Source organism: Cyanistes caeruleus, chromosome 28, assembly GCF_971803275.1.
Source record: "Cyanistes caeruleus chromosome 28, bCyaCae1.hap1.1, whole genome shotgun sequence".
In the NCBI taxonomy this organism is placed as follows: domain Eukaryota; kingdom Metazoa; phylum Chordata; class Aves; order Passeriformes; family Paridae; genus Cyanistes; species Cyanistes caeruleus.
In genome coordinates, this window is record NC_141728.1 from 3,327,213 (window position 1) to 3,355,137 (window position 27,925).

The window sequence follows — 27,925 nt, forward strand, 5'->3', positions numbered from 1 at the left end:
AAAAATTCCCTGTGGGAAGGACATCTTCCACTCACACAGCAAGGCAAGTGGAGGGGAAAGTGCAATCTCTCTTTCCTGGAAGGTGTTCAGCTTTGAACAAACTAGTTTTGCTGAAGATGAGCCTAGGCAGTGGTGAGTTAGAGCATTTGATCAAACTCCCAGAGTATCCTCACATCTGTTTGGACACAATTTCTCTTTGTTTTTTCATGGTGAATGCTTTCTCCTGCCCCGCTGCCTCCTGCTTGGAGTTGTACGCGCAGCAGAGTCCCAGAGTTTTCTCAGCAGGCCTGTGCAGCGAGTTCTGAGCCAACGTGTGGCTCTGCTGCCAGCCCAAATCTGCGCTTTCCTTGCCCAGCCTGAGCGCAAGTGGGGCATGTGCTGGGTGTGGCTGGAGATTTTCATCACCAAAATCCTCCAGCGTCAGGGCATTTCCATCTGCCCATTGCTTTGGAGAGCACAAATCACAAACCACCCATCTCAGCTGATAAATGTCATTGCTTGCAGATTGCTGCAGCCGCACAGCTGAGCTACAAATACACATGAATCCATTTCAGTTGAAAAATGTCATTTATTACAAATTGCTACACCTGCACTGACAATACAGAACTATCAAAATCTCCATTAAGTTTTAAAAATTCATTTATTATATTAGCACAACAGTGCCATGTAAAAATATACAAATACCAATTTCAGTTAGCAAAAGCTTCACTTATTGCTAACCTCTACAAGTCACTATAGACAAAGATTAATGAGGTGTTTAACAACTTAATTTATTACAGATTACTACAAGCTTACAGCCCATATAGAAATACAAAATTATCAGTGTCCCCCTCTAAATAACCCTGTACTAAGAATTCGATAGACAGAATTATACAACTATACCTCGTCATACGTGTTTAAATAGAACTAAATACCTCTACATATACATATAGAACAATCTACAGATGGAAATACAGATTAAATATTACATATTTCACACAATATATATACATATAGATATATAAAACAAAACTATTTAAAAATATACAAATGTCACTGTCCCAGTCTAAATATCCATACAACTGCATAAGAACAAATCAGCTGCCCCATCTTCAAAGCTTCTCCCTCGGTCTTTCCCTCCCATGCAGAGCAGCTCTCCTGGACAGGGACAGCAGATGGGACATCTGGGAGGCAAAGGGAACAGTGAGTCAGTACTGGGACCTTTCCCTTGGCAGCAGCTGCACTTCCAGCAGGGAAGCGAAAATCTCCGAGCCTCCCCAGGAGGGTTGGCAAGAACAAGCAGGCCGAGCGGGCCAGCGTGTGGCGAGCGCAGGCGCGGCGGGACTGTCCCGCAGCCCCCGGCAGCCCGGCACAGCTCCCGGGCCCTGCCGGCACAGCTGCCTTGCCCAAGGACAGCCCCTGTGCCGGCCGGGGCAGCAGCGCTGAGCAGCCCCAGCACGGGCAGGGGCCGCTCCTGCCCGGCCGGGCAGCGCCCACGGCCAAAGCCCACGCCACCCTCAGCCCTGCCCGGCCTCACCAGCCCTGGGGCCTCACCCAGGCTCTCGCGTGGCCTCAGCACATCCCTGTTCACTGCTCTTGCTCCAGGCCTTCAGCTTCTCCCTGCTGGCTCCTCTCAGTGTCTGGCTCTCCTCAAGCTCTTCAGCACAGCTGTGGTGGCAAAAGTGGAGGCTCTGCAATTGGTTGCAAGGCCTGGCAGAGCTGCAGTCCCTGAGCTCTGTGTGCTCCCTCCTGGCCCCCTCCATTCCATCCCCTCAGCCCCGCCGTCCTCTCGGCAAAGCCCCAGCCCCCTCTTCAGTTTCTTGGGCCTCTCCCAGGCCTCTCCCCCCGCTCAGTCCCTTCTGAGCCGTTGTGTCCCCTCAGAGCCGGCACAGCCCTCAGCCCGTGCCTCTGTCACCTCCGTGCCACCATGGCCCTCTGCTCCCCCACAGCCCTCAGTGCCCCTCACACCTCAAGGTTTGCAAGGTCCCTTCAGCATCAGCGCCTCCTCAGCCCCCTCAGTCTCAGCGTCCTTCAGCAGCTCCTCACAGGACAGTGCCTGGGGCCAGCGGCAGCTCCCACCGCTCCAGGGACAGCCAGGGCTGCAACTGCTGCTCCGCCTGGCCCGGCCCCAGCTCGGACCCAGCACAGGGGGACACAAGGGGCACAGCAGGAAAAACAAGAGGTGAGAAAGGCAGCCAAGGGGGAAAGAGGCAAAAATGCAGCCTACACAGCTCAATCTATGGAGCTCTACATCCATAGAGCTCTAACTAAAGGACTATGCACATTTAGAAATGGAACTGCATGCACATAGAAATGTTACGCTTTACATATAGAAATGTAAATTTGAAAATCTATAAATCTAACTGTATACATAGAAATAAAATCCTATCACATGCATAACTAACTATAGATACAAACTCTACAGATGTAGAAATAGATACACCTATAAATACAACTCTATCAATCTATACTTGTAACTATATGGATAAATAAATCAAGATAAAAAATCTCTAACTATATCTATAAACAGAGGGATGCCACCTGCCTGATGGTCACAGGCTCTCCCTCTGATCCTTCTTCCCACGCAGGGCAGCCCTTCTGGCCAGGTAGATCACGTGGATATCTGGCAAGGAAAGGCAGCTCTCAGTCAATGCTGGCCTCCGTGTAGCTTTCCCTTTGCAAGTAAACTGTCCTGCTAGCAAAGGCTGTCAAAGATGGCCTGAAAGGCACACTCTCACTTGAGAATTTGAAGCCTGCTCTTTCAAGAACAGGGATCCTTCCAAGTTTTCCAGTGTGTGAAGTTTTGAAGTACGCCAATCAATTCAGAACACTCCCAGTGCAAATGGCACCCCCGAGATCTTGAAACACAGACAGTGCCAGCTGCCACAAAGAAGCCCAGCCTTGTTCTTTCTCTGGGCTGACGCAGAGACATCAGTCCTCACTGCAGTGGCTGAAGCTGAAGGCTGCTGTGAGCTGGGAACCAATTGGGACACGCAGCTTGGTGACACAACTGCCACCAGCTCAGGTTTCTTGCCGGCTCTCTTGCCACAGCAGAGGACTCAGTGTCAGAGCCTCTGGAAAAGCATGGAGGGGCAGGGCTCGGGGAGCTTGTGCCAGTGCAGGATTGGAACTAAAGGCACCAGGAAGCACCAACCCTGCTGCAGACAAGAACTCAACTCTTCTGATCTCCCTTCCTGCCAGAGGCAGGCTCAGAGCAGCTGTCTCCCATCTCTCTAAACCACGCTGGGCTCACTCCTTACCAAGCTCCTCGGGCTCCTGGCAAACGTTCACACGGCTCCCGCAAGCAGGCAAAGCTCCCTCTGCTGCAGCCTTGTTCACAGCCTCCCCTCCTGAAGAGCCACGGGCAACACTAGCATTGACCTGAAAAGAAAAACAGAAAGAAGGAAACGCAAAGATCAACCAATAGATTCTGCAGGGATACAATCAGAGCCTGCCAGATTTCCTTCTGTGCACCAACAAATTGCTTTTGAAAACTGGTATATACGCAAGAGTTTGCAGAAGACAAATGGTCATCACGCTTGCCAATAAGATATGGGCAGTTCTTTCCAGAAAAAGGAGCATCCAAACCTGGCAAACACCTCTCATCCTCACTTAAGGGCTATTCCCCCTTTTCATTCCCTCTTCCTTAGCAAATCTTGCTTGAACACGCAAATCCTTCCGTGTCCATTCCCAGCTGAATTCAAGAAGCCTTTGCTTCTCAGCCATGCAACAACATTCAGAAGCTCTCCCTCCAGCCCCTTTCATCCCTGTCCAATGGAGTTACCTGAGCAGAGGGAGACCTTTCAGGCACAGATGGTGAAAGCATCTCCTCCAGTGTCTCCAGAACAAGGTCCAGATCCAGCGGTGGCAATTCCTCTTCCCCAGGAGTACTCCAGACCCAGCTTGGGGCTCTCCATGCTGCATAACCAGCACTGCCAGCTGGAGCACTGGGGACTGAAGTGCCCAGGGCAGCTGGAAGAATCCAAAAAACATGGGTGAGGCTCCAAAATGAGGCTTTGGGACGCAGAGCTTTATTGCTGCCTTGGATCAAACATCACAGGAAGCGCACAGCAACCTCAACTCCAGAAAGGTATTAAAAACTTCCCAGGGAATTGGAAGAGTGAGCTCTTCCCCTTCAAAAGTATTATCCTAATTGACGTGTACATAGATTAAAGTATGGCTTGTCAAACTGATCTAGACATACACACAGAAATAATCACCTTGAATCACAGCCTTTTGCATCTTCCCAGCAGCTTTGGCATTTGGCTGCTTGAGTTTCTCATCACAAAAGACCACAGAAAGTGCATTCACCCAGGAAGAGGCCAGAGGTGCAGATACACATGCTAAACTTCAACTGCGAGTTTATTCTAAGGAGCAACCATGGAGGTGAGGCCATGGTCTGCAGCTGCAACTGTTCTGGGGACTCACAGCGGGCACTGAAATTTCATAGCATTATTTGCGGGAGAGACTGTTGGAAATGGAAAATCTGCAGCCTTAGAAAAAGCCTGGATTGATGGAGTGATGAAAGTACACAGACATTAGGTAGAGTAATTCTAAACCATTGTTCTTACAGTTGTAAGTAAGAATATGCCTAGAGTAAGTAAGAAATTCTATGAAGTAAAATAGTTGGAGGTATAAAGTGTAATAGTGTGATTTATAAAGTAAGTTAGAGATCTAGGAACTGTTACAGAAGTGTGTGTGAATACGTGACCTGTTAGCTTGTTGGTTAAAAGACAGACGCAGTGTGGCAAAATCAAGTAAAGGTGATAAGAGCTTAATAAGTGAAAACAAACTTGGTGTCAACTGTCTACTGGACTAAAAAGTTATATATTGCCATGCGGAGAAGGAACTCGTAACTTCCTGAGCTGTGGTTGACTTGTTGCCTGTAAATCTCACGCCTCAGGACTGATCTCTTATTGGGCTACTTAAGCAATAAATCATCTCAAAGCACGGTGGTCCCATCCCTTGTATTTCATCTCAACAAAAGACAATCTGTAAACTCTGCAATATCCCATCAGAGTCCTAGTTTGGCTTCCTCCAAAGAAAAATGGGAGTTCACCTGACACCGACCAGTTGTGGAGAAATGTTTTTTGCCTTGCCCTTTGACCTCTACACAGAGGCTGCCTGGAAAATGGCCAGAACATCCTCCAAATCTGCAGCAAGGATGGGAAAAGCAGACAGAGATTGTTTTGATATTCATGATCCTGCTTCCTAGTACCCTTGACACCTGATTGTCACAATCAAATGGACACATGACAGAGCACCGCGGCAAAATACTTCAGTCACTTTTTGTGATCTTTCTGAAAAGCCAGGGGAGAGACACATTCCGTACCTGATGGGATGTTGGCTGGCAAGTGCTGCTCTGGAGAAGTGCAGCTGCTGCTCTCTGGAGAGGCCGCAGAAGTGTTTTGATGGTGCGCAGGAAATGGTGGAGTCATGAGCTCTGGCTGGGATTGAAATTTGTGTGTGCCTGGCTGGCCTGATGAAACCCCAAGTCCAGATGCAGCAAACACTTTCTTGGCAGCTGCTGGGGAAGCTTCACGCCCTTGAGGATCTGGACTTGTCCTGGAAGGGCCTGGAGGTAGCTCTGAATCCTCAGGTGAGGCAGCACTGTGCTTCTGGCACCAAGGAGCTGTGCAGCAGTGAGGGAAGAAGAAAGGAAGCAAAGGGAAGGCTGGGTCACTCCTGCTCCTCAGCTGTGTTTCCCTTGGCAGCAACTGTACTTCTCCCAAGGGAGACAGAAGTTCCCATCCTCCCAAGTAGGGTGAGAAGGAGAAAATTCCCCACATGTTCTGAAGCTTTGCAACAACCAATTCCTTGTCTACTCAGCTCTCCCGTACTTATTCACCTATCTGGGAAAAGTGTCCCGCTGCCATTCCTCGGCACGAGGCAACTGCCAGAAAGCCAGCTGCCAGCTCTTCTCCCTTCTGCTCCAAAGGCACACAAAAACTTTAGAATCACAGCCTTCCCTATCTCCCCAGCAGCTTTTAGATTTGGCTGCTTGAGTTTCTCAGCACAGAAGGCCACAGAACATGCATTCACCCAAGAAGAGCCCGGATCTTCAGGCACACACTGAGAAATTCAACTGGGAGTTTATTCGAAAAGCAACCTTGTAGGTGAGGCCATGTTCTGCAGCTGCAGCTGTTCTGAGGCACACAGAGCTCATTTCAATGGCACGGCCCGATTTGCAGGCCAGTCAGTCTGAAACATCTGCAATATCCTATCACCGTCCTAGTTGGACTTCATTCCAAGAAACAGGGGAGTTCACCTAACACTGACCACTTGTCTGTCGGGCAATATTTTTCGCCCTGCCCTTGCACCTCAGCAGACAGGCTGTCTGGGAAATGCCCACAACAACCTCCACATCTGCAGGAAGGACAGGAAGAGCAGAGAATACTTTGGCATTCACAGTCCCACTTCCTAGTACACTTTCTCCGTGATTCTCACTTGAGATCTAGCCATGACAGAGGACTCAGGGAAAACACTTGAAAGGCTCAGTTGCCAGGAGCTATTGGAAAAGGAAGGGTAGAAACTCTTTCCCTACCTGATGGGTGGCAGGCTGGGCTGTGCTGCTGAGAAGATGAGCAGCTGTTGCTCTGTCCAAGGGCCCTGCAAGCAGCTTCAGGGTCGACTGAAGTGAGGTGAACCATGAGCTCAGGATGGCGTTTCAGGTCCAGGCGAACCAGTGGAACCGTGAGCTTGCGGAGATTAAATCTCTGGATGAGCTCTCTTGATGGTTCCACTGGTGAAGCCCCAGCAAGTGCAGAGGTGGCACAGACTTTCTTGGCAGGTGCTGGGGAAGCCTCACTCTCCTGAGCAGCTGCTCTTCTCCTGCAAGGGCCTGGAGGCAGCTCTGAATCCTCAGGTGAGGCAGCATCGCGCTTCTGGAGCAAGGGAGCTGTGCAGCAGGGAGGGAAGAAGAAAGGAAGCAAAGGGAAGGCTGGGTCACTCCTGCTCCTCAGCTGTGTTTCCCTTGGCAGCAAGTGTGCTTTTGTCAGGGAAGACAAAAGCTCACCTCCTCCCAAAACAGGGTGAGAAAGAAAAATATCACCACATGTCTTGGGGGGTTTGATGCCTATAGAACTTAAGTCAAACTTACAAGCTGCTTAGATTGACTTAGATAGATTGACTTATAAGATGTCAATATAACCTGATCAATCTGTATCACCAGATATCAATAGAACCTGAATCATAACTTCATGGATCTATTTAACCTGATAGAGACTAGTATAACCTGTACTGGCTAGGATATGGTTAATTGGTTGCTCAGTGCTGGAGAGAGGGGAAAAAAAATGAAAATCTCACCAGGTGGTCAGTTTCAGAGAGAGGTAAGTATAGTACTAATGAAAACTTAGCAAATGTCAAGCCAATTAGCCACAAAATAAAGTAATTAGACCGGTTAGGACCAGACAGACCAAGGAACACCATAGCTGTGCATGCTCTGAAGACAAAGTTGAAAAGTTCAGATGCAAAGATGACTTTGGAAGCCTTCGTCAAAGACCCCCAACGACCCCCAAATTGGGGAGGCACAAGCACAGTGAAAAAGAACTATCTATAGCCATGAGATTATACTATGTAAATTCGTTCCAGAGTCTATAATATACATTATAATATATTACATACGATCAATACAATACATTATATTACATTATAATATACAGTATAATATGTGTATATTAGTTCCATATGTTATAATGACATAGTAACACCAAGCAATAATTACTAAATATATCACAGCAATTGAGAAACGTGGATGAATTAGGAGAAGAAATCCTCCTCATCTCCAGCACTGAAATAAACAACTCTACACACACGGGTGTATGGGATTTTATTCACTTTGCAACAAACAGCTCCCTGTCTACTGAGCTCTCCCCTATCCGTTCAAGCCTTGGCAGGAGGCAGCTGCCAGAAACCCAAGTGCCAGCTCTTCTCCCCTCTGCTCCAAATGGGACAGGAGGCTCCCTCTCCCGCTGGGGCTGAGCACGCCCAAGCCCTCGGCTCAGCCGCACTCCCGGAGAGCTCCCCGAGCGTCCCAGGGCCGCGCAATGAGCAGCGCCAGCCACGGCACAGGGCCGGGCCGGCTGCCGGCCGAGCGGGCCAGCGTGTGGCGAGCGCAGGCGCGGCGGGACTGTCCCGCAGCCCCCGGCAGCCCGGCACAGCTCCCGGGCCCCGCCGGCACAGCTGCCTTGCCCAAGGACAGCCCCTGTGCCGGCCGGGGCAGCAGCGCTGAGCAGCCCCAGCACGGGCAGGGGCCGCTCCTGCCCGGCCGGGCAGCGCCCACGGCCAAAGCCCACGCCTCCCTCCGCGCCCGCAGCTCCCACCCCGTCTCACCGGCTCTGGGCGGCTGCCCGCTGGGGAAGGCGGGCAGCGACCGCTCCGTGGGGAGCCGCTGGAGGCGGCTGGGCTGGCGGCTCCGCACCTCCAGCCCCGCCGCCAGTCTCTGCCTGTTGGCCCTGGTCAGGCGTTTGATGCGGAGCAGAAGCTCGGGGCGGTCGCGGCGGAAGTTTGGGTTCATAAAGTGCAGCCAAGCCCCGGCATCGCCCGGCACAGCTGAGCCAAGCCATGCCGGCACCTTTTGGAAGCCGTAGAGGTTGAGCTGGCGCACGAAACTGCCAAAGTGCGTGGCTTTGAAGGAGTCCGGGGCCGCCCCCGCCCCCTGGCCGCCCCCTCCGTGGGCGCCGGCCGGGCTGAGCAGCTCCCGCTCGAAGAGGAAGCGGTCGATGAGCAAGCCCTGGGCCTGGCTGTCCCAGCGCACGGAGCGGACGCGGGGGCTGTTCACCAGGCGCCACAGCTTGGCGGGGAAGGTGCTGGCATTGAGTCCGGCGGGCAGCGGCAGCTCCGCCATGGCACCGATCTGTCTCCGACTGGCGCCGCAACGGCCGCGGCGCAACGGCCTGAGGGGGGCGCTGCGTTCGGCCCCGCGCGCGCCCGGCGCGGCCCCGGCGCGGGCCGGACTCGGCGAGGACGAGCGGGGCCTGAGGGGAGATAAGGCCAGGTAAGAGCAGGTGAAAAATGCATGTGGGAAACGAGAAATTACATAGGAATTCCACTAATTGACAAAGATTGTTACTGTAATAAATGGAATTGATTTTTGCTAACTAAATTGTAACTGTTATTCAAGTTATTTTTAGAAACAAATGTCAGCAAAATTAATCCACAAACGCCAGAGGTTTGTGTCAAAAAAGGAGACAGAGGAGTCCTTTTTTCTTTATTCCAATAAATATTTGACCCAATGACCCAACACCTGTGCGCTGCACTGCGGCATTTTTTACCCAATCACTTACTACTACCCAAAAACCCCTCGGAGAAGAACATGAAGAAGAAAGGAGAAGGACAAGAGACAACACCCTAAATCCTGCATCTTGTCTCCTGTTCTCTAAACTACTTTTTCACCCAGTGATTTAAGAAACTTTCTAATCTACACACTTACACTTTTCCTATCTAACTTTAACATTTGTTTTCATATATCACCATGAAAACATGCTCATGAATTTCATGTCATATGAAATTCAGTGTTTCTTTCAATCCTAGAACTAAGTATTAGAAACAAGGGCACACACTCTGTATCTCAGACTCCAACATCTGCCCCTCTCTTTTTTAAAAAAAAACAATAAAAAAAATAAACCCAAATCTTTTTTTGGATTACTTTTCAAGGAGGGTTATTTTTCTTTCACTCACGTTTTAACAAATGAGGCTTTACAATATTAATTTTCCCACTCTCACTTGAAACCCAAAGTCCATTGCTCTTGCATGTGGGATCCAAGCTGTTCAGCTGTCAGCTGTGTCTTGATACAGTTCACATCTGCGTGCTTGCTCTTCTGCTCTTTGGGCTGTCTGCTTGTCTCTGCAGCTGAGGAGTTTCCATGTTCTTCGCTAGGAAGTTACTTCTGCTTTGAACCTGTGAATACACAAACATAGACTTTCCTCCAAATTATTAATTGAAATGAATTTTTAATCTTGCGTCTGAACTTTTGACTGGAACCAAAGAATTCTCTCTCAACTTTGCTTGAGTACTGTTAGAACAATACCTGATAATTGATGGAATTGGCTTTGTAACAGACTTGTTTGAAAAGGACTGTTCAGGAATTATTTGTAATAGATATAAGATCTTTACACTTTTTCTAAAAATTTAAGATATATAAGGTTTTTATACTTCTGAGGCATAGCCTTGGTTCCCCCCCCTTTTTTTTTTGTTTTGTAATTAAGTAAGGTATTTGGGTTTTTTGTTATGACAATGAAAAACTATCAAATTAAAACACTTGCACATGTATACACATAGGAAATAACACTTTCAGAGAAATCAAAAACTTATTAAGAAAATGTGATATGAAACTTATCTGAATAATTTGTAATATGAATTGCTGAATATACGAAATATATACTCTCATCCCAGAGTCTGCCACAGCTGATAAATCAATGGAAGATTGGAAAATCATGTCCGGATAACAATTTTCCAAGCTCACTGTAAAATCCAGCTGCTATATTAATTCACTAATTGTCAAGTTAAATTGACCTGAATATTGTTTTGATGCAGAAAACTTCTGGGTTTATTGGTAAATTCTCCATCCAGGTAAAGTCAAGGCTTGGCCAGAGCTTTGGCCTCATCTGGAAAGATGTCTCTTAAGCCATTTTCAAAGCAAGGGGTTTAAGAATAGCAGCCATAAGATGCTTAAAACACTGTAAACTTTTAAAAGGCATTTGTATAAAACAAATGATCAGATGTCTTAGGTAATTGACTAATTCAACCATTCAGCAGTTAATTTAATCTGAAGTTTCTTTCATAACACTTAACTTTCAACCATGACACTGTTAGCGTTCAGGATCACACATAACCACAGATTGATTATATGCAGGTGCTTTATTGAAGGGCTCTGGGTGTCAGGGGTACACATACCCAAATCTGACCCGATTTGCTTTGGAGTTGAACATGTTTTATACACTATCGTTATACAACTTACATATTAATTATTAAACTTTCATTGTTCTATTGTAAGCATTGTTTTTACCCAAGCATGGATTTCTCGTAATCCTCCCCAGCCCCCTAACATTGTTCCTTATGTTCTTTAAACTATAATTATATCTGATCACATCTAACAATTGTATCATTTATCATCTACTGACTACACAGGTGCAGTTTGACCTGATCTTTAGCAAGTACAAGGCCTAACATTTCTCAGGGCCTACTTTTCCCAGGGCTTTCCAAACCTAACTTCTTTCTAAGTCTCCGAATTTTCTAAGATTTTAGAACCTTTTACTATTATTCCCCCGTTTGAAAGCATTTTCACTTCACTGTAAGTGCAAATGTTTTCACTTGATAAAGTCCTTTGTTTCTGAGTTGATACTTGCTGTTCTTCGAATCCTTGATTGATGTAAACGCTGTCCTGGATGCTGTCACGAACTGGAGAACCAGAAGATGGAGGGTGTGGGTCTCGTGTCAGTGCCTTTATTATTTTCTGGTTCCAGGACGTTTCCTTCTGTATTTCTCCTTTTCAGATGCTGTAAACTAACCAAATTGCTAAAAATACAATTAGTAAGATTATCACACTCTCAATGATAGATTTAATCCATGAACTCACATTCTACCCTAACCCTTTGAAGATTTTGCCTAACCAACATGTGGTCAAATCCTTTTGCTCTTCCTGTGCTCCATGCTCTATTTGTTTCAACTGACTGATGTCATATTCTACATCTTCAGTTACATTTGGGATGTGGATGAAGCAATGATCAATCCATCCCCTTAAAAAAAAACACACACTCCATGTTATTTCAGGAGTAGCAAATCTAAGGCAAATCAATTTTGTAAAGTCATTTTTGTGATGGCTTGTAATTGTACATTTAGTTCTTTAAATCTTTCCCAGGTGACTTTTGCTAGTCTATTTACCTGACCTATTTCTCTATTCTGATAATTTGCTATAGGACCGAGCAAAGACTCTAGGGCCCACCCAAATCTCACTTCACTAGATGGTTCTTGCTAAGTGTCATCTTGATTCTATTCCTATCTTAATCCTTCCTAGCTTTGCCTGTGTCTAGCCACTGAGTTGATTTTGCCATTGTTAGCATCTGTACTGAGATTAATTTTTGCTTTAGCAATTTTACCAATGCCTGTGCACCCCAGGGACATTTGTTCTGTTTAATTTGTAGAACTTCTCTCATTATCAAGGAGGTTAACACTATTTGTCTTCATGCAGTTACATACCACTCTTTTAAATCCTTTTGTGCGTTTAGCAAATGTCCCAATTTCTCATCTTCTATTGAATATTTTGGTTTTGGAGGCAAATTAAATTGAGATACATTAATCTTTAAAGGTATCAATGCCATTGTTGTTTGCACTTCTCGAGCAATCTGTCGGGCTGTCCAGTCTGCTTTTTGATTTCCCTTTACTCAATTCTAGTGTTCTGGTTAAGGCAACCAGTTCTGCCCTCTGGGCAGATGTATTTGCTGATAATGCTTTTGCCTCCACAATTGTACTGACTGTTGTTACCGCATATCCAGCGTATCTGGTCCTGTTCTCCACCAAGCTGCTTCCATCTGTGAATAGCTCTCACTCTGGTTGCTCCAGTGGGATGTCTTTCAGGTCTTCTCTTGCAGAATAGCTGTACTCTATTACTTCTACACAGTCATGCTCTAATGGGCCTTCTTCAGTTGTGGTACCTAGGAACAAAGCTGGATTCAAGAGGTTAGTTGTCTTTAGTGTGACATCATCCTGCTCAGTCAGGATTACCTGGAATTTCATCATCCTGCTTGGAGATAGCCAATGGCTCCCCTTTTGTTCGAAAACAGAGCTCACCATGTGTGGCACACAGACATCTATGTGTCTACCCATCTTGAGTTTCCTAGTTTCTTGTGTCAGCATCACGGTGGCTGCAACTGCCCACAGGCACGAAGGCCATCCAGCACTCACGTGGTCAAGTTGTTTGGAGAAGGAGCTTACCAGCCTTTTCCAGCTTCCCAAACCTTGGGTCAGCACTCCCTGTGCTAGGTGTAGTCTTTCATGCACAAACAGCTGAAAATCTTTGGATAGGTCAGGCAATCCTAATGCTGGAGCTGTTGTCAATGCCTCCTTCAGTTTGAGGAAGGTCTCCTCCTGTCGTTTGTCCCAGGTAAACGGCTGTGTCTTGTGGGCTTCATTCAGGGGTTTTGCAGTTAGTGCATAGTCCATGATCCACGGCACCACTCTACCATGTCAAGGAAAACTTGTATCTCAGGTAGGTTCAGGGATTCTGGAATGGCACAAATAGCTTGAATATGATCAGTACCCAGCTTTCATTGCCCTTGTGAGATTTCACATCCCAGGTACATCACAGTTTGTCGGGCAATTTGTACCTTTTCTTTAGACACCTTATATCCTCCCATTCCCAGTTGATTTAAAATTTCAATTGTTACCTTTATGCAGGTTGTCTTTTCCTCTGTTGCTATCAGTATACCACCAACATACTGTCACAGCAGGTGTTGCTCCCTCAAAACTTGCCCATTCTCAGTCCAAATCTCCAGCTCTTTAACCAGCTGGCTTCCAAATAGGGTTGGACTGTTCTTGTATCCTTGTGGGAGGCGTGTCCAGGTGAGCTGGGTTTTCCATCCATTGTCTGGATTTTCCCACTCAAAGGCAAACAGTTTCCTACTTTCTTTGTCAAGGGGTATGCAGAAAAAAGCATCTTTTAAATCAATTACAATAAACCATTTCTATTTCTCTTTCACAGATGTTAACAACGTATAAGGATTAGCTACCACTGAGTAAATATCTTTAGTTATTCCAATTATCGCTCTCAAATCCTGTACTAGTCTGTACTCACCATTTGGTTTCTTCACTGGAAATATTTGTGTATTAAATTCTGATTCACGTATTTTAAAATTTGGTACTTCAAAAACTTTTCAATAATCTTTACTATTCCTTGTCGTGCTTCTGCCTTTATAGGATATTCTTTAACTTGTACAGCTTTTGCTCCTTCTTTTAATTCCACATGTCCTGGTTGTGCCAATTTAGATTTTCCTGGTATGTCTGTTTCCCATACAGAGGGAATTACTGCATCCTCTATTCCCGAGGGATAGCAGGGACTAGTTTTTTTTATCATTAAAATTTGTCCTGTCCTCGATTCAGGTATTTTCATTAAAAGTTCCCTGTTCTCAAAAGTTATTACTGCATCAAGTTTTGCTAATAAATCTTGTCCTTCGAAGTGGAATTGGACACTCAGGCATATATGAAAATTCATGTGTTGAAACTTTGTTTGCAAAACAGAAATCCAGGGGTTGCAGGAATGGTCGATTCTCCTCCTTCCCTGTGGCTCTAACTATTGTTGCTGTTTTGTCTTCCATTTGCCCCTTTAGATCATTTAGCACAGAATATGTAGCCCCTGTATCCACCAGAAATTTTACTTCTTTATCTCCCAATTCTATAGTTACTAAAGGTTCCTGTATTGGTTTTTGTTCCGATTCTAGTCAGCTGCTGTACTCCCCCAGCACCATTAATTTCAAAGTGTCTTGATTCTGGTTGAACTGATTGCCCTGGTTAAACCAATTTGGGCATTCATTTTTCCAGTGCCCCTCTTGTCTACAATAAGCACATTGATTTAACCCTAATCTTGGCAAAACCCATCTCCCTCGTCCTCTGCCAAGTCCGCCCCTCCCCAGTCCACGACCACCTCTGCCGCGTCCTCTGAAACCTGGATTCTCTCTTCCTTGGATCACTGCCAAAAGATTTTGCTGCTGCTTTTTACTAGCTTCTTTTTCTCTTTTATTGTATACTTTCCAAGCCACTTCAAGAAATTTATTCAAATTCCTTAAGTCCTCTCCATCTAACTTCTGCAGTTTTCCCCTAATATCATCCTGTTACTGCCCAAGAAAAGTGAGAGCAAGCTGAACTTTCGCTTGTTCTGTTTCTAGTTGAAGATCTGTATCCTTTCTCACTGCCTCCTTAAGCCTTTCCAAAAATGCAGCAGGGGATTCTTTCTTTTCCTGTCTTACCTCATACAATTTAGACCAATTCATAGTCTTAGGTACAGCATTCCCAACCCCTGTCTGGAGCCACTCTTGATATCTCTTCAGCCTCCGCATGTCCCCAAAGGCATTGGGATCCCACCCTGGATCCCCGGTCAGAAAGTTCTCATCTAAAGTCCCTGTCACCACCCCAATTCTGAGATCTTCTCTCACCTTCTCCTTGGCTGCTCTAAGCACCATCTCTTTCTCAGCAGAGTCCATTAAATTATCCAATATTACTTGTATATCTTCCCAATCTGCATTCTGAGTTTTCATAATCATTTTTACCACCTGTGCTACTTTATCAGGATTTTCTCTACAAGTTCCAGCTGACTGTTTCCAAATTATCAAGTCTGCAGGGGAGAAAGGCACTTTTACAAACACCAGCTCCTCTACTCCTACTCCTTGTCTCAAGGGGGCAATCACAGTCTGCCTTTGTCTGCCCAAATCTTTTCCCGTTCTACCCAGAACCGGAGCAAGCTGTGACCGAGTCCGATGGGACACCGGTGTCACTGATTTATTATCATCACCCCCGCTACTGCTATCCTCTCCCCAGCATTTTTCACATTTCCTTGTATCACAGTTAGATCTTGATCATCTCCCAGAGAAGAAGGATCAGGTGAAGGCTGTAGAGGAGGATAAAGAGGGAAGGGTGAAGTAGGGTTAGGCGAGATAGGGTTAGGGGAAATAGGATTGGGTGATGTGGGGGCAGACGAAACAGAATCAGGTTCTTTTGGTTCTGCTGAAACCACTTGTAAATCAACATCCATCTCTTTTCCCTGATGCAAACTTTCTTTTAATGCCAGGTGCTCTAAACAACTTTTTGTCCTTTAACACAAACCTCACATTTATCACTCCCACATGCTTTAACTGCCATCAATCCACACTCAGCCTGCCATTCTGGCTTGTCTCGCAAATAGAAAAACAAATCTACATATGGAACTTCATCCCACTTTCCCTCTCACTTACAGAACAACATCAACTGTAAAATGGTGTTATACTGCAAAGATCCATTTCTTGGCCACTTTTCCCCACTGTCCAGGTCATATCCTGGCCACCAGGTATTACAATAATCAATCAACTTTACGTAAATCTTGCCCAAAGTTTCCCTGTTTCCAATGTGCCAATAAGCACCCCAAAGGAGAAGTACGTGCTATAGGGGCATTGCCACCTCAAATCCCTTTAAGCTTCTCCATGTTACAGTTACAATACACCACACACCACTGATGCCGAACCTGCAACGCTTTCGCACTTGTCTGACAGACGGCGCCTGGGCAATGCCAGGAATTCCTCCAGCCCAACCCTGCGGAGATTTCGCTGCGTCTTATCGGCAGGCACCAGAGCAGACCAAAAAGCACCTTACCTCTCTCAGAGGGACGTTGTGAGCAGAGGAGACGCTCACAGCCGGATGGGCTCCCCGAGAATCCCTCGGTGCCGGCTGGAGCGTGATCGGGTCATGAACTCGCTCAGCAGCACTCACAGGGTCCCATCTGGGTCACCAAAATGTCAGCGTTCAGGAACACACATAATCACAGATTGATTATATGCAGGTGCTTTATTGAAGTGTGTGGGAACTAGGGCTATCAGCAACCCAAATCTAGCTCCATCGTCTTTGTCCAAAGTGCACATATTTATACAATTTCAGCTGTAGCAGTAATCACTATAACAACTTTATCAATATTGCTTCATTAATATTGCATCATTAACTTTATCGATATTGCTTCATGAGAGTTAGCTCATCCTTGTAGGAACATGTACGAATCTTATCTCTGGGTGGGTATCTTGGAGACCCCAAGCACCAGTTCCTGTTACCGTAAACATTTCAGCTTGCTAGAGCATCCCTAATACCAAACATTCTTGTGGCCAAATTCTGCATGATTTTCAGAAACATTATTCAGAGACATTTAACCCCACAGTAACAGAAGGACCAAGGATCCAGTGTGACACTGCAGGGCCCAAAGCACCAAGGATCCACTGTGACACTGCAGGGCCCAAAGCACCAAGGATCCATTGTGACTCCAGGGAGTGTCATGGAACCATGGAGACCATTGTGACACTGCAGGGCCTCATGGAACCATTCTGACACCAAGCTGGCTGGGAGTGTGGATGTGCTGGAGGGCAGGAGGGCTCTGCACAGGGAGCTGGACAGGCTGGATGCAGGGCCCAAAGCCAACAAGGTGAGGTTGAACAAGACCAAGTGCCAACTCCTGCACTTTGGCCACAACAAGGCCTGCAGTGCTCCAGGCTGGGGACAGAGTGGCTGGACAGCGGCCAGGCAGAAAGGGAGCTGGGCCACTGATGGACAGCAGGCTGGACATGAGGCAGCAGTGTGCCCAGGTGGCCAAGAAGGCCAATGGCCCCTGGCCTGGATCAGGAATGGGGTGGCCAGCAGGAGCAGGGCAGGGATTCTTCCCCTGTGCTGGGCACTGCTGAGGCCACACCTCGAGTGCTGTGTCCAGTCCTGGGCCCCCAATTGAGGAAGGCCATGGAGGGGCTGGAGTGTGTCCAGAGAAGGGCAACAAGGCTGCTGAGGGGTCTGGAGCACAAGTCCTGTCAGGAGTGGCTGAGTGTGGTAGGTTTTAACTCCAGCTAATATCAGCAGAATACTTCCTTCTTTCTTGCTGTGAGATATGGATTAGGAGAAGGACAAAACAGGCTTACATCTGAATAGGAATAAAGAAACTTAATGATCAGGTCTATAAGAATAAGAAACAAGCATAAAAGCTTTAGAAACCCTTCCTCGCCCCAAACCCAACTGTTCCTTTCCCAAGGCAGAGACAAAACCTGGGATATTCAAGCAGTGCCAGCTATACAATAGTCTTTTCATCAGTCTGTGCAGGGAGAGGAGTTTTCTCTTCTCATGATATGGAGAGTCCTCCACAAGAAACAATTTTCTCGTGGCTTTTCATTTCTACAAATGGCAATCACCCAGGCACAAACTCTGCCCTCTCCTCCCATTTTCACACCAGTCAGAGGGGCTGTCCCCCCGAGCATCTGGCCACATAAAGAATGCTGCTTCTCAATGCTGCATTGGTGCTGAGGAGTTTTGATTTTAGGGAATTTTGGGCACACTCCCAGTGCCAAGGAAAGCTGTGTCTCCTGCTGTTCACAGACAGAGAAGGGCTGCTGGGAGATGTGGTGGTCAGAGGCTGCCTGGGGTACAGTGACCATGGAATCATCGAGTTTTCAATATTCTGGGACAGAAGGTGGGGCAGCAACAAAATTTCTACACTGGAATTATGGAGGGCAGACTTTGGCCAATTCAGGATGCAGATTTGGGGAGAATTGAATCAGGTACTGATTTTTTTAAAGGAAACAGCCCTTAAAAACAAAGAACTCCAGGAAGGATGGACACATTTCCAGAATAAATGTCTCAAAGGATCAGGAGAAGCCTGTCCCTGTGTGTCAAACAGTGAGGTAGTGAGGAAAATGCCTGGCCTGGCTGGGCATGGAACTTTTTCCAGGAACTCAGGAAAAGATGAGGGTCCATCAGCTTTGGACAGAGGGACAGGCAACTCAGGAAATATTTAAAGATGTCGTTAGGTGCTGCAGAAAGAAAAGTAGAGCGGTGAAAGCTCAATTAGAGCTTAATCTTGCTGCTTCTGTGAAGGATAATAAATATGTTTTTATAAATACGTGAATGGCAAAAGGAGAGGTAAGGACAACCTCCGTTCCTTACTGGGGGGATGAGGTTATCAAAGATGAGGAACAGGCTGAGATACTTAAGCCCTTCTTTGCCTCACTTTTCAACAATAAGACAGGTTGCCCTCAGGACAAGTGTTCTCCTGAGTTGGTAGATGGCACAGGGAGCAGAACAGACCCCCTGTAATCCAGGAGGAAGCAGCTGGGAACCTGCTGAGCCACTCAGATGCTCACAGGTGTCTGTGATACCGGATGGGATCCATGCTAGGGGCATGAGGGAGCTGGTGGATGAGCTCCCCATGCTGGTCTCCATCATTTACTATCAGTCCCGGCTGACCAGGGAAGCCCCAGAGGACTGGATTAGCCAGGGTGAATCCCATCCCCAAGAAGGGCTGGAAGGAGGATCTGGGCAACTCAGGCCTGTCAGCCTGAGCTCGGTGCCTGGTGAGGTTTTGGAACAGATCACCTTGAGTGCCATCACACGGCACCTCCAGGATGGCCGAGGGGTCAGAGCCAGCCAGCGTGGATTTCAGTGTCTGCATTGCTGGTCTGGATGGTCTGGATGGAGGTCTGCTTGGCCAGCTCATAGCCAGCACCTCCAGCTCAGCAGGCCTTGATGTCTGCATGGCAGACAGAGGTGTCTTGGACTGTTGCAGGATGCACAGAGTTCCTTTGCTTTTGGTCCAGTGGGTGAGGGAATGAGTGCTCTTCTTGTGGGGAGGTCTATTACCACTGCTCAGGGCATCACTAAGCACCTAGGAATCATTGATTCAGACATCATGGGGTGGATTTATGCCATGGTTACCATACTCACCCCCCCAACACTGCAGGGCCCAAAGCACCAAGGATCCATTGTGACTCCAGGGAGTGTCATGGAACCATGGAGACCATTGTGACACTGCAGGGCCTCATGGAACCATTCTGACACCAAGCTGGCTGGGAGTGTGGATGTGCTGGAGGGCAGGAGGGCTCTGCACAGGGAGCTGGACAGGCTGAATGCAGGGCCCAAAGCCAACAAGGTGAGGTTGAACAAGACCAAGTACCGGCTCCTGCACTTTGGCCACAACAAGGCCTGCAGTGCTCCAGGCTGGGGCCAGAGTGGCTGGACAGTGGCCAGGCAGAAAGGGAGCTGGGGCACTGATGGACAGCAGGCTGGACATGAGGCAGCAGTGTGCCCAGGTGGCCAAGAAGGCCAATGGCCCCTGGTGAGGGGTCTGGAGCACAAGTCCTGTGAGGAGTGGCTGAGTGTGATTGGTTTTAGCTCTAGCTAAAATCACCAGAGTACTTCCTTCTGTCTTACTGTGAGATATGTATGAGGAGAAGGGCAAAACAGGCTTAAAACTGAATAGGAATAAATAAACTTGATGATCAGGTCTACAAGAATAAGAAACAAGCATAAAAGCTTTAGAAACCTTTCCTCCTCCCACACCCAACTTTTCCTTTCCCAAGTGACAGGGCAGAGACAAAACCTGGGATGTTAAAGCAGTGCCAGCTATACAATAGTCATTTCATCAGCCTGTGCAGTGAGGAGTTTTTCTTGTCATGCCATGGAGAGTTCTCCACAAGAAACATCTTTCTCATCAATTTTCATTTCTACAAATGGCAGTCACCTGGGCAAAACTCTGCCCTCTCCTCCCATTTTCACACCACTCAGAGGTGTGTTCATGGGCCATGAGCTAATGGGTATATTTAAAGGATGAGTTATTCAAAGACAGAAGTCCTCTTCATCTCTGAGAATAGAGGTTTTCTTCTTCTCTCCCTGAGGGAAAAGGGTCTTCATCAGCTCTCATCTCCCTCTCTCTCTGTTCAAGCTCTCATGGGATCACAGCTACTCCACCATCTGCTTGGCTTCATCAATGGATACCTTTGCCCAGATCTACAGCTTGAATACTTCAATTCCCCAATACTCTTTCATGAATTAAAGGAGTTATTTTTCAGAACAGAATTATTCATCTCCATGATCCTACCAAAAGACTATTTCAGCTTATTAGAGCATCTCCTCATTCTCCTTCCATCTGAGGCTTGATTCCTTCTTTTACTGACATTGATGTTTCACGTTGTCTTTTTCCGTGTCACTTGGTTCTTTTCTTTTCCTGGAGAGAGGATTAAAGTCTGCAGGTCTCCTGTGTGCAGTGCAAGGGTTAAATGTGGCCCAAGCCATGGCAGGCAGTGGTGGTGTGGGATTTCAGGTGTGGCTGGTGCCAGCTCTCAGGAGCTGTCTGTGCGGGCCGGGGGGCAGGGGGGGTGTTGGCGAGTGTCATCAGCCGTGGCCTGGCCCAGCCTGGGGGCCGGGGGCTCCCCTGGGAAGGGCTTTGGCCACCCCGCTGGAACGGGACCCGGAGGGCTTCCCGGGAAAGCCAGCACCGCAGCAGAGCCTGGCCTGGCCTGGGGGGGATCCCGCAGTCTCCATCTCCCCCCGGGAGCAGCTGGGCTCCGGCCCAGGCCCCCCCAGGCCGCACAGGCCACGGGGGAGCGGGGCCAGCCACACCACAGCTCTGCTGCCTTTCAAGGCTGCAAAGAAAGAGACCAGTTCCTGGCCTTGGGTGTTTAAAAGGTGGCATTCCCAAAGGTGAAGTTCTTTTTCAGTGGTGCAGAATGCTGTCAGTTGTCAGAACTGGCCAGCTCTTGGCTTGATCTCAAGCACAGAAGGAACTCCCCACAGCCTCTCTCAGAGGAATCACTTCTGTGGGTGTTTCCCACTTCTTTCCCTAAATGCTAAACTACCACACCCTTTGACCATAACATAATTCTCATAACTCACAGCTATCAAGGCCTTATTTAACACCAATTAAGTTGCTCCAGTATCAACCAAGAATTCTACTTCTTGTTCTTCTTTCCCTAGTTTCATTTTTATAACCAGAGGGTCTGTTGGGGTGGACTCCCTGATTCCCCTTCAGTCTTCTTGTGGATGTGTGACTGCAACCACCCCTCCTTTCCCTTCTTTCTTTTGGCCATCTCACTTCCACTTTGGACACTCACTTTTCCAGTGACCAAATTCTCCACAGTACACACATTGGTCTCTACCCAGTTGAGACGGGCCTTGTTTGGGTGGTCCTTGTCTGTGCTTTCCTTTCCCTTTTCCTTCCTCCTGTACCACTGCTACTAGCTTCTCCATTTCTTGCTTATATCCCTCTTCTCAATTGCTGAAAACTCTCCATGCCTCTTCCAATAAGGCTTCTAAGTTTCACCCGTCTGCCCCCCAAAGCTTTTGGAGTTTACACCTCATGTCCCCTGTGGATTGTTCCAGAAATAGATGAACTAGCTGCTGTATTCCTACTTCAGAGCCCGGCTCCAGTGGTGTGTGTCTGTGCATCGCGTCCTTCCAAGGATCTGGGAATTCCCAGGGAGATTTCCAGGGACCTTGTTTGATTGCATATAAGGCTGCCCAGTTCATGGTTTTAGGTCCAGCCCTCTCCACTCCCTTCACTCTCCACTCCTGGCAGCTTTCTGACTTTCTTCTTGCACTCGACTGATTTGGATCCCATTGTGGGTCCTGGAGAGGAAAGTATTCTTTTCCATCCATTTGTAATGTTTTCTAATGGTCCTTTGCCAGGTCCCCTGCTGGTTTTAGAACCAATTGTTTCTCAGTCTTGGTGAATGAATCTAATAACAATTGTGTGTCCCTTCAATCTGGGTTATGTTGTTTGACTATATATCGTAAACATTTGGCAGTGTTTACTGCGTCACTTTGATAATTCTTTGTGAGGTTTTCTCACACCTCTGTGTCAAGAGGAGAAAAGGGTTCCTTAACTACCATTGTCCCTTCTGGTGCTATTGCTTCCCACAAGGGTGCCTGTAGTCCCTGCTTTCTGCTCTGGGATGCAGTCGGGCTACCTGGGGGTGTTGGTGCTGATGCCCCCTTAAAGCTGTCGGGAGGAGGTGGAGGGGAAATGGAGCTTGCAGGTGTGGAGGGGGCAGAGGGGCAAATGGAGCTTCCAAGTGCACCTCTTCCTCCTGCTGCCTCCTAAAGGGAGGGCTGATTAAATGAGTACAGTTCTGTTCTTGCTGGGCTGCTGCTGGATAGGCCTTACTCAGCCTGATGCACCTCTGGCCGAGGCTGCAGCTCCAACAGCACCGTTTGAGCTTCCCTTGGTTGGCCTGATTTTCTTTCTCAAGGGCCAACACCAAAGGATCAGAGGGGGCTTTGATCCCACAGTCCCTCTGCCATTCAGGGTTATTCCAGAGGGAGAAAAACATATCACAACCCAAAAGCTCATCCCACTTCCCCTGGTGTCTAAGGAAAAGCATGAACTGCTATAGATGTACAAAACACTCACAGTGAGAGAATTCTCCCGGGTCAAGCTGTTCAGGTATAAGCAATTTATTATTTGGGTAGAGGGAGGAAGAGACCCGTTTCTGCTGCCAGCCTCGGCGTACATGTGGTCAGGGAGGGAGAGAGACTGGAGAGGGGAAAGCAAGAGCCAGGGGTAAGAGAGTGGGGAGGACAAGAGAGGAGAGCTTAAAGAGAGAGAGGGGGGAACAAAAGAGTGAAGTTCTTGTTACAATACATTATATCCTTTTCTATAGTGAATATTCTAATTCCCAATAACCAACCAATGCAAGATACACCCACTAAAGAATTTTCATATAGTCTTTATGAATTACTACATTACCATACAGTGTTACATTTCAAACTGTAAAAGCATTTCAAATTCCTCTCTTCCTGCTTGACTTCTGGATTCTCTGTCTGCAGAAGGACATTGTTTCATCAACAGGGATTCTCCTTTAGCTTGCTAAGCTATTGTTCTTTGGTTATGTACTACCTAGTACTCGGCATCTTATGACTCAAAGCAAGCTTTCATTTCTATTTCCATTCTAGGCTTCATATTTTCAAAATCTTTTGCTAAACAATCATATTCATAAGTTTTCCCTGTTTCATCCTCCCCAGCATACTGCAGCAGGGTGTTGTACTCTGCTGTGCTACTGGGGGCCACCTTCCACCGTCATCCAGGTGATCCATCAGCCACCAGTGAGAGCAATATTTTATTGAACTCTTTTTGTTCTCAGTTGCAGGAGAGGGGTTCAGGAATCAAGAGACAACTCAGTATGAGGTAGCTACTTGTTCCACTTTATTGCAGTTTTATAGTATTTAGTAAGGTAACACGCCACACTTGTTCTATTATGATTGGATAATTGCCATTACTCACGCATCAGTTTCCACATTAGTATTGGTCCAGCTCATGACACCCGAGCTCCATAAGGTACTTCTAGCAGAACTCATAAGATACATTAATCAGGCTATATAAGATACATTTAGTGGGCTTCACAAGATCCATTTTGCAGATTTCACATTCACATCCTATTCACTGCCACATTAGCACTTAATTTTCCTTTGATCTTTAGCACAACGTTGTGCCAAGGACTCACACTAACTCAAAGTTAGGTTGTGCAGGCCTTCCAGGGAGCAATGGCCACGAGAAGCAAGGCATTCTTCTACACTCAGTGCCCCCAGTGCTTGTGATTTCTTTCCAATGTGCTAAGACACATCCCAGTGGGCTGACTCTCGGTACCTCTTTGCTCTGTTCTGTCCGTTTTATCTTCTCCTTCTTGTCTCATCCCATTTCCACCTAAATTTTTCCTCACAATTTCTCAGAGTCTTTTTCCCCCTCTTCTTTGTTCACAACCCAAGTCTGAGGCACAAAATGGGTCCTTCCACACACAAGCTTTAAGATCTCAGGCTCACGACCAACCTGTCCTCGCTCACACTGCGGGCACCCCCTGGGCTGTTGGGCAGAAGAGCAGTGCCAGCGTGGTGCACAAACCTTACACTGGAATAATACCCACGCAAAATGTTGTCCCTGTTGTGAGTGAAACACCCCAATAGCACAAATACACACTATTCCTGGCATCCCTTCTGTCCCTTCTGGCATTTCCAGATCTTTAGGAGAGGGCTGTTCCCAGTCCAAAGCTGTGATCTTTCCGGCAGAAGTTTGATAAACTCCCTCTAATAACACCCGCTTGTTCCCTCTGTCTGTCCAGTGGTGCCCTGGGTTTACAAACTCCCAAGGGTCCAGGCCAAACCTCTGGGGCAGAGGTAGTCCTTTAATTTACCTTGCCAGGCTTGTAGTGTTCTTTCAGCCCTTCCACTGCTTGTTATGACTAATAAGATTGAACAACCAGCGTATCCAACACAGAAAGCGAAGGAAAGTTACCAGTGTGCTGGGATTATAACTTTTGACACAAGAGAGCAGTATTGCTACAGAAATACACACAAATCACTAAAAGCTCTGCAAAAATGCACAATGACTGCTGAAAATCCTACAGTGAAAGAGAGAAAAACCCAAAACTATACTCTTAACATCATGCACTACACTTCCAATTGTTTTAACCAGGTCTCAGCCACTGTCTCAGTCACTCACACACAACCAGAACTCTGGACATAACACACTTCACCAAACAGCAGCATTAACACAGGGGTTCGTTCCAGCCACCCCCAGAATTGCCAGTGGCCAATCCCTTTGGTCAATGAACCCCCCTTTGCCGGCCCCAGCCGGTCCCCTCCTGCCGGCCGCGCAATCAGCCCAAGCGGTCCCTGCACCGCTCACTGACCCATGGTCACTTGCAAGCCCAGCTTACCCCAGCAGGGACGAGGCTACGCGCAGGGACGTCTCCCTGCGGCTCAGCAGCAGCAGCCCTTTAGTCCAGACCCCCCGAGGCTGGATTATAATACAAACCCTTTGATCCACGGGCAGCAGGTTCCTCGTCTATCCCTGCGCTGAGCGCACCAGTTGAGGAGTACCCCGAGAAGATCCCGGGGCGCGCCTTGGGGAGTCCATCCCCCGTGTGCTCCCACAGGGGGATAGAGAGGACTCCTGCCTGGCTCCCCAAAACTGACACATGGAAAGACTCTAAAACTGCAGCAGTTTTAAAGTAGGTTTGATTATTTATTATTGATAGGTGCCCGGGCACACGGGGGATTGATCCTCCAAAGACGTGTGCAAACGTCACAAGGTGTACATTCTCTATTTATCCCCCAAGGTATTCCATATGCATAGGATTGCACAATTTGCTTAACGCATATTCATTTTTGGCCCCTCCCATCCCCATTCCATATGGTAATGAGCTCCACACCCCTCTGGGCATGCGCAGTTCACTCTGGTGGTCACTGTGGGGTCTTCAGGGATGAAGGCTCGGAACTGTCCAAACCTCTGGGTCAGCTCTGTCCAGCTCAGGAGCCTGAGGGCCTCTTTCATCTCAGTGTTTTTTCTTTCCTAGGGCACCATATTAAAATAGATGTTATAGCCACTATACAGTGGAGTAAATAATTCTGATTAAGACCTTTCTGTTGAGTCATGATCCTAATCAATCACATCTAAATGTATATGAATACTTCTGCTTTGCTGTTCTTCATTTTGAGGGACAAAGTTGTACAAAGGTTCAATTCCACCTATATAATCCTTTACACAGAAATCACTGACAAAGTCTTGGGCTGGGATTGGATCCAGCCACTCCCAGGCTTCTCTCACAAAAGGAGTTTAGAAAGCCTGAGGGTCCTGGCTTGGGGGATCTTGGGGTGTAATTGGGGTGTTGGGGGTCCTTTCTGCACCTGGTGACCCAACAGCAGCTTCTCTATTAACCTTTGCCTGAAGCTCCCACTGTGCCCATGACAGGAGCCCCTGGCAGTGTCTGTGACATCCCGGCTCTTTGGCAGCCTGGGCACTGCTGGGATGTCACCCTGGAGCCCCTGGCAGTGTCTGTGACATCCTGGCTCTTTGGCAGCCTGGGCACTGCTGGGATGTCACCCTGGAGCCCCTGGCAGTGTCGCTGACCTCACTGTTCTTTAGCAGCACAGGGATGTCACCACTGGACTCCTGTCACTGCCTGTGACAAATTGGCTCCTTGGCAGCGTGGAGACACCTCTGTTGTCACCCTGGAGCCCTGGGACTGTCACCTCATGACCCTCAGGAAGATGAAGGAGCCCTGGGATGTCACCAAGGAGCCCCTGGGACTGCACGTGAGCTCACAGCTCTTCAGCAGCCTGGAAAGCCTGGGATCTGTTCATTCCTGCTCTGCTGAGGATGGATCCTCAGCAACTTGGAGGGAGGTTCCCTGATGAGTTTTACTTCTCCAGAGGCTTGTTCAGTCTTCAGCTCTTCAGCCCAGGAATTCAGTCCTAATTCAAACCACTCCAAGAAGACAAGCCCCTGTGAATAATTTAATGTTAAGTCTTCAGTTCTTCTCGGGTTAATTACACAGATTCCAGAAGTGTATTCAAAGAGAATATACTATATTTTTAAATAGTGCAGGATTATTTTTTTGTCCATTTTTGTTTTGTTTTCCTGTATATAGACTGATATCAGCAATCTCCAGTTGATATTGATCCGGACCACCTCCTAAATCACTCTGAATAGATCTGAAAATCAAGTCCCTTTGTTAGCATTCAGGAACACATAATTACAGAATGATTATATGAAGGTGCTTTTTTAAGAGCTCTGGGTGTCAGGGGTACAAAGACCCAAATCTGACTAATCTTGGTTTTGAGCTGAATGTGTTTTTATAATCTATCATTATATAATTTACATATTAATTATTAAACTTACATTATTGTATTTCATGCATTGATTTTACCCAAGCATGGATTTCTCATGATCCCCCCTCAAACCCCTAACATAGTTTCTCATGACTCTTTAAACAATAATTATATCTAATCACATCTATCAATTGTATCATTTACCATATACTGCTTACACAGGTGCAGTTTCACAGGATCTTAGCAAGCACAAGGCCTAACATTTCCCAGGGCCTACTTTTAACACTCTTCCCAAGGCTTGCCAAGCCTAACTTTCTTCCTCACTCTCCGAAGTTTCTATGATTTTAAAATCTTTTACTATCACCGTTTATGGCTGACAATCCATCAGCCTTTGTCCCTAAAGCCCCCCATCTCAGGGCTGGGGTCTCATCCCAGCCCTGGCCCCCAGAGCAGCTGAGGAATGGAGCCACATCCAGGGGTGTCCCCAGGGCTCAGGGCTGGGGCCAGCTCAGTTCAATCTCTTTATTGCTGCTCTGGCCCAGGGCACCCAGGGCCCCCTCAGGCAGCTGCCAGGGGAGCCCAAGCTGGCTGGGAGTGTGGCTGTGCTGGAGGGCAGGAAGCTCTGCAGAGGGATCTGGGCAGGCTGGAGCCATGGGCCCAGCACAATTGGATGAGGTTCAGCAAGGCCAAGGGCCGCGTCCTGCCCTGGCCTCACAACCAGCCCAAATCCCTGGCCGTGCCCTGGCCCTGATCCCCACAGCCTGGCCTGTTCCCTTCATCCCTGCATTGCCAGGGACTCTGTGGGACACGGCAGCTCTGCTGTGCCCATGGAGGGAGCTCCAAGTGCCACCACTGCACTGGGAA

General features: G+C 47.6%; 1 protein-coding gene and 1 long non-coding RNA gene across 2 annotated transcripts in view; both read right to left on the reverse strand.

Annotated features, from left to right (window-relative positions):
* Positions 1–27,925, reverse strand: part of LOC147649047 (uncharacterized) — a 225,006-nt gene that overhangs the window by 182,604 nt on the left and 14,477 nt on the right. The gene's annotated exons all lie outside the window — the stretch shown is intronic.
* LOC111922332 (uncharacterized) lies at positions 1,534–8,850 on the reverse strand. Its single transcript, XM_086865034.1, has 7 exons — positions 8,311–8,850; positions 6,524–6,877; positions 5,312–5,611; positions 3,764–3,951; positions 3,240–3,360; positions 1,948–2,602; positions 1,534–1,647 (listed from the first exon to the last, which is right to left on the reverse strand). Exons 1-6 carry the CDS (start codon positions 8,822–8,824, stop codon positions 2,532–2,534), a joined length of 1,548 nt encoding a protein of 515 aa, XP_086721160.1. The 5' UTR covers positions 8,825–8,850; the 3' UTR covers positions 1,534–1,647; positions 1,948–2,531.

Bases quoted from the DNA above. Each gene is read 5' to 3' on its own strand.
- LOC111922332 (XM_086865034.1), bottom strand. From the start codon at position 8,824: ATGGCGGAGCTGCCGCTGCCCGCCGGACTCAATGCCAGCACCTTCCCC. The intron at 6,878-8,310 runs GTGAGACGGGGT...CCTGCTGCACAG, and splicing joins CGGGCAGCCGCCCAGAGCCG to CTCCCTTGCTCCAGAAGCGC. The intron at 2,603-3,239 runs GTAAGGAGTGAG...TTTCCTTGCCAG, and splicing joins CCAGGAGCCCGAGGAGCTTG to ATATCCACGTGATCTACCTG.